The sequence below is a fragment of the Asterias rubens genome, chromosome 22 (genome assembly GCF_902459465.1).
Source record: "Asterias rubens chromosome 22, eAstRub1.3, whole genome shotgun sequence".
Taxonomy (NCBI): Eukaryota; Metazoa; Echinodermata; class Asteroidea; order Forcipulatida; family Asteriidae; genus Asterias; species Asterias rubens.
The window spans coordinates 5,366,462-5,375,154 of NC_047083.1; the positions used below are offsets into that span (position 1 = coordinate 5,366,462).

The window sequence follows — 8,693 nt, forward strand, 5'->3', positions numbered from 1 at the left end:
ACATAAGATGGCTCGACGTATATTTATCAACGGATAAAAGTTGTTTTTAACCCCATCAAGACTCCCGGTTCTTTCTTCCGTGTAGATGCAATTGAACATCAAACTAAGGCCGTTCTAAACGTGATTTATTGGTTTGATCATTTGGAATACCACAAATCAACATCAAACTTACAGGGAATGGTTTGTAACCAGAGACCATATCAATGTGTTTTCCTTGTCCAACACCACCCCCACCCCCGTATCCGGATTCTTTCTGCTATTGTTTTTTCGCTTTATAAATTTCTCTTCATTATTATTATTATTATTATTCCTGGCACTTTCCCTCTTATCCAAATACCAATCTTCTAACTTGGCGTATCTCAACATATATGCATAAGATAACCAACATGTGAAAATTTGAGTTCAATTGGTCGTCGAAGTTGCGAGATAATAATGGAAGAAAAAAACACCCCTGTCACACGAAGTTGTGTGCGTTGATATGTTTTATTTCGAGACCTCAAGTTCTTAATCAGAGGTTTCAAAATCAAATTCGTGAAAAATTACTTCTTTCTCGCAAACTACATCTCTTCAGAGGGAGCCGTTTCTTAATTTGTTTTATACTATCAACCTCTCCCTATACTCGTTACCAAGTAACGTTTTATGCTTATAATTATTTTGAGTAATTACCAATAGTGTCCACTGCCTTCAATGACAATCTGTGGACATTGGGTTTTGTGTAAGAAAAAGTACATAGAATCTTTAAAGCCTTTTGTCTCCAAATAGATTCTCTCTGAGTACACGCAATGCAGATTTAGCCTCATCCCAATCAAAGTAACCTCCTTCCAGATGTCTTGAACCACTCCCACTCGTCAACTTGAAGGCACTGCGACCATGCATTACACGGCCATTACTGAATGTCATGATCTCGCCTATAATAACAAAAATAAAAACAATAACAATAATAATGGCAATCTATTTTTACATTGCGCTATAATTCCCAGTTAACTCATTAAGCACTCATCTTTAATTTGAATGCAAAGAAGTTGAAATTCGTTGCACATAAATGAACAAGTAAACTCAAACTAGCAGCAAAATCATGTTCGCTTCGGTGAGTCCTAATTTGAATGCATCAATTGTAAATAGGTAGTAGAAATTCAACTTAGGAATGGTCAAAGTGTAGCCTTGAATACCTATAAATGAAATAGAATGACTGAAGCGGATCTGAACGAGAAAAAATGCAATCATGTGTGCACGAAAATGAAATTTAATGCATTATGAGCTAAAAAGAAACCCTAGTTTGAGAGGATTAGGGGAAATGCGTGAATTTGAATGCATGTTAACGAAATTGAATGATTTTTTGCTGAAATTGGCCGGGAAAACCTATAATATAATAATAGAAATATCGAAGTCTTATAATATAGCGCACGTATCTACCACACAAGGTACTCAAGGCGCTGAGTATATACAAACTTTCAGAAAGATAGGTTATAGCAGTGATGAATTCTAAGACCCAATTATTTAGCACCTTATAAGGGTTTACAAGGTGCTAGGCGCATACAGCAGCCACAGCCAGGAACACCGGGTCGAACCCCTTCTCTTTTCGATAAGTGCACTTGGTTATTTTACATGCGTTACACAACACATGGGACCAACGGCCTTACGTCCCATCCGAAGGACGAAGCAATGGTCAAGTGTATTGCTTAAGGACACAAGTGTCACGGCTGGGGATTCGAACCCACACTCTGCTTTGGAGCACAACAGCTGATATATTTTTTTTATAATACCACGTTATTTTTAAGTGAAATATTTCTGAAAATGCTTTTTACTGTAGGAAAGCTGCTGGTATAGGCTTCTAACTCAAAGCATTATTGACGTCAATAGTTTTAGGAGTGATTACAAAACTGTTAATTGTCCCAATAACAAAACAGTTGAAACAGTTAAACCATTACATGAATAAAAAATAGCACAGAGCCACAAATAATAGAAAACATGTTACAAGGCTAGGTCATGGAAAGAAAGCAGGGCACAATTTCATGGCTCTGGTACCGTAAGCAAATTATCGGCGCTTACGGAAGCAGGGAATGATATGCTTACGTCAAGCGTATTTTAAATTACGGGTTAGCGGTGATTTTTGTTGGGGTGCGTGCGTACTCAAGGCACTAGGCATTCTACGCTTACACAGCTAGCACATCAATGGGAGACTTTTGGGACGCTTGGTGGCAGCAGACCTACCAGGTAAAATCCATTGTTCTCGGCAATGTGCGCATGCTCAGAACTACGTAAACAATGGAAGTTTACCTGGCAAGTCTGCTGCCAGCGTTCCAAAGTCTCTCATTGTGATCGTAAGCGCAGATTTCGGTGGTAAGCAGAGCAGTGAAATTTGGCCCCGGTCATCTGGAAGCTCTTTGCTTGAGAAGGAACAATAAATGATAAAATACTTGATTACCTGGGTCCATACGGTGGGAAAAGACGTTTTCTGGTCGATACATGACGCTGTTGAATACCTTTATAGCCTTGTAGAGTTTCTTGACTTGATCCACGGGTAGAGATAGCTCAGTTGATCGACAGTGATCACTGTAATTTATGCACATGAAGTTACCATGTCGGTCATATCTATACACGAGAACAAAAACAAAAAAAATAAAGAAAATCGTTCTTTATCCCCGATGCAAGATTAACATCTAGTAAATCTTTGCGGTACTCGATGCTAAAAACATAGGATTCGAACTGCAATATCAGTGGTCTAGTTATTAAGACACTGCTCTAGAATTGCAAGGGTCGTGGGTTCGAAGTAACGCTAATGCACACATCGATGCAATGGTAAAAGCCACAATTAATACTCGTTAAAAAATCATCTATTACAATCTAATAATGTCTGGGTCAATGTTGTTTTTTACCCGAACAGGGTCCAGTTGGAAGAAAACCGGACCCATGGCTGATTCGTTATCGGGTCAAAACACGACAACTGAATCAATTTCGAAATTGTCCAAAATCAATGGCCTGTTCCAGGGAATTCTGTCCGCCGAAGATTAGGTCCCCCATATGGGAAATTAATATGGGCTGGAGGAGGAGGACTCAAAAGAGGGCGCTATCAGAAGAAGTTTACACACAATTCGCCATTATTATGCCGTTTGCATGGTTGACGTAAGAGTTGGGAGGAGTTGGTCTGAAGCTATGAGCTTCTGCTGAGGAATTAATTAACAATATTTCAGAATTACCAGAGAACGAGATCGTCCATATCTATCAAAAACCGCAACAGCTAAAGGCACTTGACACGTTTGGTAATTGTCAAAGGCCAGTATGCTAACCCAACATGTGCAAAAATAACAGACCCGTGAAAATGTGTACTCAATTGTTCATCAAATTTGCAAGAGAATAATGAAATACAAAATACCCTTGTTGCATTATTCTTTGTGTGTTTTCACATACATATAATAAAAGGCTTCAGGTGAATACTTTTATTATTTGAGTTGTACTGAGAAATATTACATCTTTCTAATATTTCAGAGGGATACGTTTCTCACATTGCTTTATACTTTCAACAGCGCTCCATTGCTCGTTACCAATCATTTATGCTAATCGTTATTTGGAGTAATTACCAATAGTGTCCAGTCCCTTTATTGGTGAAATTATTATCTTACTGAATCATGGGACGTCTACTTTTCAGATGGTATCTGAGGTGGTCATCCCCTGCGTCTCTGAAATCAATCTGCGTCGTGCGTAATATTTGATACTCCTCGGGATAATCTCGTTTCAACTGCTCTGCAATATTGACGCCATCTACGAACTGATTCTCACCACCTTCACCCGCCTGCTCAATACAATGCAGCATTTGGATCTAAAATAATGAGAAATATTGGACTGAGTTCAAAGCAAGTCTAAATGAAGTCATCAGTATCACCATGGACACGGAGGAGAACAAAATATTTGTTTTTTCCTCCATGGTATTACGAATAACTAGTACCCAAATTATTAGGGTCTCATTGCCGAGTGGTGTAGAGCATCAATTTGAATGTCTGGTGGTTTAGTTCTCGGGGTGTGGGTTCGAATCCTGGTCATGTCTAAAGTGAGTAATATTTGCCTCTTGCTTGACACCCCGTTCACACAGAACTAGTTTGGTGTGACTCAGGCCTAACGAAGACCTTGCCGACCACGCCGATCTCAAAAAGTTATCAAGTCGGGGCGCTATGTCGCCGTCAAAATCCAGTGATACCCCGTTCAAACATAGACGTAGTCTTGGTTCCAAGACCATTGGTATTGAGCGGTCACACACAACCAACCAACGTTTCGATCTATGCACGGCAAACTGTACATGCTTGTAATGAATTAACATAGAGGGCGCTGTGACTAGCGTCCCCCCCCCCCCACCCAACGACATGATCCGGATGGGATCAGGGAATCAGAAATACACAGCACCTTCAGAACGTTGGTTGGGTGTGACGGCGCGACACCAATGTTCTTGAAACCAAGACTAACACAGACGCCGCTTCCACTGACATATTGTATAAGATGAAAAAGTGACCGAGTTGTTGTACAAACAAGCTTATAAAGTATAGAAAGTGTTGTCTAACTACAGGTTCTAAGACTACGAGTCATACTGCCTAAAGTGTCAAAAACCATTTCCATCGGGCCTGTCTGATGATTGTTTTTGTTAATATTTTATGTTATTTATTAAAATAAGATAACTTTTAAAGGCTTTCCTTTCACCTGTTCTTGTTGTGATTGCTAACAGTTCCATTATGATGGAATGTGTTAAAAACACTGTACACTATTGGTAATTGTCTTCTATGCTCACTTGGTGTATCTCAACATATGCACACAACAACAAACCTGTACAAATTTGAGCTCAATTGGTCGTCGAAGTTGCGAGAAAATAATGAACGAAAAAACACCGTTGCCACACGAAGGTGTGTGCGTTTATATGCTTGATTTCGAGACCTTGAAATCTAATTCTGAGGTATCGAAATCAAAGTCGTAGAAAATTACTTCTTTCTCGAAAACTACGTTACTTCAGAGGGAGACGTTTCTCACAAAATGTTATATTATCAACAGCTCCCCATTACTCGTTACCAAGTAAGGTTTTATGCTAATAATTATGTTGAGTAATATTATCAATTGTGTCCACTGCCTTACGTTTCAATTAGCACTTTCTCCCTTAAAATTAACTCTCTTTTATTAGGGATGAAGGTGATGAATGGTTCAAACGGGAGTATTTCGCTGATAAAAATCAAAGAAAAATTCTTTAAAACTTACACCGGGTATGTATTCATAGAAGAGCTGATCGATGTGGAGTCCCAGAGATTTAGGTGTGAAAGCAACACTGCTAGCGTCAAGTTTGCTGAACACCTGGAACGTATCTCTAGTTTTGTTTTGAAAAAGAAAACAAATGCTAGCAAATAATATTTTTTCATAAATAACCCCAGACAGTTTCGCTTTATCTATTGGTGGAGAGCGTGTCACGTGGGGGTGTTTAAACGGTTGATAATGACCAGCTGGAGCTGTTTAAAACCGGTTGTTTTCGGATAGCATTGTGCGGGTTAGCGCACAACCTTGTTCCCCGGGGTGATTGATATCGCCGCGCCAGTAGCCCATGGATACGAGGATGCATTATACGCGCACGAGTGCATATCCGAAAAAAAGTCTCATTATGCACCACTAGTACAGAGCTCAGACGTCAGAAAACAGATAAGTTTTTACAGAGTTTCCTACTTTATTACGCCTTTTAACCAAAATGGAATTTACGAATGTGAATAAAAGAGTAGTGACTTGTTCTTAAACGGCCGTTTTAAATATTGCAGGTTCGTGGCCGTGCGATAAAGGGGCGAGGGCTATTATCGCACGGCCACGACCCTGTCCACTTTTGAACATCCATGGCGGTTGGGTGGGGGGGGTCCCAGCGTATTTTGCACTAGTTATGTATTAACTACATCCATATCATCAATTATTGACTTACCCATATACCGTGGTTCGGAGGTAAGCAACTCTCTTGGCAAGCTGCCCAACAGCTCCAACCTTCAACGGAGCCCCTTGCACCATAGCCATCCCTTTACTACCAAGTACACTCAGCCAGTTATACAACTCGGTGTCGCTTGTTACAATCTTGTTGAAGTCGAATTTCTCCACATCTGTGTCCATCTCTGCTCCCCATATCGCCAGTTTCTGTCCGTCCACGAAGTCCTTTTCGGTCTCCGAGAAGCGCTGACGATTCAGCCATTCTGCCAGGAAGTCGCTGCGATGGCCCCCTGGCCAGTTGATTCTGAACCCGGCACCACCATCGGTGAGATCGTCGGATTGGGGAATAATTTCTGGGTCCAGATCTGCGATATGGGATGTACGTTGCCAGGCGGTAGGTTGGTAACAAGCCGAGCAGCGACAGTTGTCTTTCAGCCATACGTACGGGTAATGACCTATGTAGCCATTGTCGAATGACAGCTTGTACCACCCTTCATTATCTTGTCTTTCTCTTGAGATCAGCTTTGTATCATCAGTTGTGTTCTCAGTGGGAGCCATTGTGATGGAGGTGTTACCTGCCGGGCTGTTGTCTAACAGTGAGGTCAGACCCGAGAGTTGTCACGACGGTCGATTGTGTTTTTGTTTGGATAAAACCTTTTTTTTATACTTCAAAGTTCAACTTTTTGCTGGATAAGCAGTCTGACTATTTAATCACCGGGCCTAATCTGACAGACCTGGGGATGCCATAGAACTGTCATACAATTGGTAACCTTGTGATTTTAATAATAGTATAAATAATAATACAACAGTGGCCTTTTATAGAGCGCTCAGGTCCGTCAGGTATGACGTTCATGGTGCGGTACAACCCAACATATATAAAAAAAAAAAAAAAAAGTCATAGTGGTGGTGTTTAGTTGTGGTGGATTGTATGTTATGTTAAGGCCCGTGGCGTATCACCTGAACTTATGCCAACGTATGCACAAAATAGTTCGAAAATTGTTGGAGTCCAAGAACGTCCAACTTCCCACTTGACAGCGTATCACAGCGTATGCAAGCGTATGATTAACGTATGCCTAACGCATTCGTAGCTATGTCTGCCGTATTCAACGTATCCTCGGCGTATCCTCAACGTATCCTCAACGTATCCTCAGCATATCCTCGGCGTACAACGAACACGTGACCTATGCCGCTGTCATTGTCGCAGCCTATCATCCGCCATGGTCTCTGATGGGTTGATGTGTTCAGCACGACCAACCATGAAGAAATGAGGATGTAGTCTAGTCAAAATAGCAAAAATATGGCTTGACCTAGACAAAATTGCTTCACCTGTGAAAAAAAAATCTACTTTGTATAGGGTGTGCATACATATTTTAGGGGGAAAACGGTAATTTTTAATTTATGCAATTTATACATGTTTACCCTGCTTACTTTTTTTCTACTTTTTGGATAATTTGTTTTAGAGGTCAAACCATAGATTGACTAGACTAATGAGTTACTCAAGGGACCCACATGTATATACTCAACCCCCCCCCCATACGTTCCTAAAACGCCGAATGCTCGCTAGCTGTACGGCACATACGCAATATGTACGTTACCCGATCGCCAGGCATAAGTTGTACATAAGGTGGATACGTCAGAATACGTCGAGACTCGTTGGAGATACGTTAGGCATATGTTAGACATACGTTACATAATACGTTATCATCTCGTTATAACTACGTTGGCTGTACGTTTCCCCATTAGCCGACGTACATCAACGTACCGACCTACGAGTAATGTTACTCTAACGTATGCCAGCGTATGTCAACGTATGTCTAACGTACCATGAACTTACGGGAACTTATGCAGAACGTATGAAGCACACGTTCAGTACGCCGAGAAATTTTGAACATGCTAAAACAAAATCGCGGGTTCGACGTGTTCAATTTTTGTAGCCGCGTCCTTCGCAATTCAGCTCTTAGCTGCGAGTATAGATGATTAGCCCCCCCCCCCCCCCCCAAATTATTTAATTTAAAGATACTGGACATATTGGTATTTGTCAAAGACCAGTCTTATCACTTGGTGCATCTCAACATGCATGAAATAACAAACTTGTGAAAACTTGAGCTCAATTGGTCATCGAAGCTGCGATGTAATAATGATAGAAAAAACGCCCTCGTGACACGAAGTTGTGTGCGTTTAGAAGCTTGATTTTGAGACCTCAAATTTCTTAATCTGAGGTCTCGAAATCAAATTCGTGGAAAATTACTTCTTCCTCGAAAACTACGTTACTTCAGACGGAGCCTTTTCTCATTGTTTTATAGTATCAACCTCTCCCCAGGTTTATATTATCAACCTCTCTCTCCCCATTACTCATTACCAAGTAATGTTTTATGATAATAATTATTTTGAGTAATTACCAATAGTGTCCACTGCCTTTATAAGGGTCTTGCTCAAGAACACAAGTGTCACGACCGGGATTGGAACCCACACGCTGCTGATTCAGCCAACATAACTTGACTCCGAAGCAATGGCCACGACACATCAACAGATAGAAAAGAAGAGACTTTGGATACCAGAACTAAGAGAAACAACTGTATTATGGTGATACTTAAAATCTGGTTTATTTCATTCAGAGCGGTTAGTTAACGAGTTGACTTCATCGAGACACTAATCACAAAACAGCAAACTCTTTCGTCAACAAGCTGTTGTTGGCGTAAAAACTTACTTAGTAATGAGCATTAGAGAGCTGTTGATAGTTGAAAACATCGTGAGAAACGGCT

The 8,693-nt window shown here is 40.7% G+C and overlaps 1 protein-coding gene across 1 annotated transcript; it reads right to left on the reverse strand.

Annotated features, from left to right (window-relative positions):
• Positions 1-674: 674 nt before the first annotated feature.
• Positions 675-6,581, reverse strand: LOC117305321 (gamma-butyrobetaine dioxygenase-like). Its single transcript, XM_033790181.1, has 5 exons — positions 5,933-6,581; positions 5,233-5,338; positions 3,621-3,817; positions 2,426-2,592; positions 675-908 (listed from the first exon to the last, which is right to left on the reverse strand). Exons 1-5 carry the CDS (start codon positions 6,487-6,489, stop codon positions 739-741), a joined length of 1,197 nt encoding a protein of 398 aa, XP_033646072.1. The 5' UTR covers positions 6,490-6,581; the 3' UTR covers positions 675-738.
• Between the last annotated feature and the right edge of the window lie 2,112 nt (positions 6,582-8,693).

Excerpts from the sequence above, each read along its gene's own strand:
- LOC117305321 (XM_033790181.1), bottom strand. The coding sequence starts at position 6,489 with ATGGCTCCCACTGAGAACACAACTGATGATACAAAGCTGATCTCAAGA. Across the intron at positions 3,818-5,232 it reads TCTATGAATACATACCCGGT|ATCCAAATGCTGCATTGTAT; the intron begins GTAAGTTTTAAA and ends TCATTATTTTAG. Across the intron at positions 2,593-3,620 it reads AGTAGACGTCCCATGATTCA|ATATGACCGACATGGTAACT; the intron begins GTAAGATAATAA and ends TCTCGTGTATAG.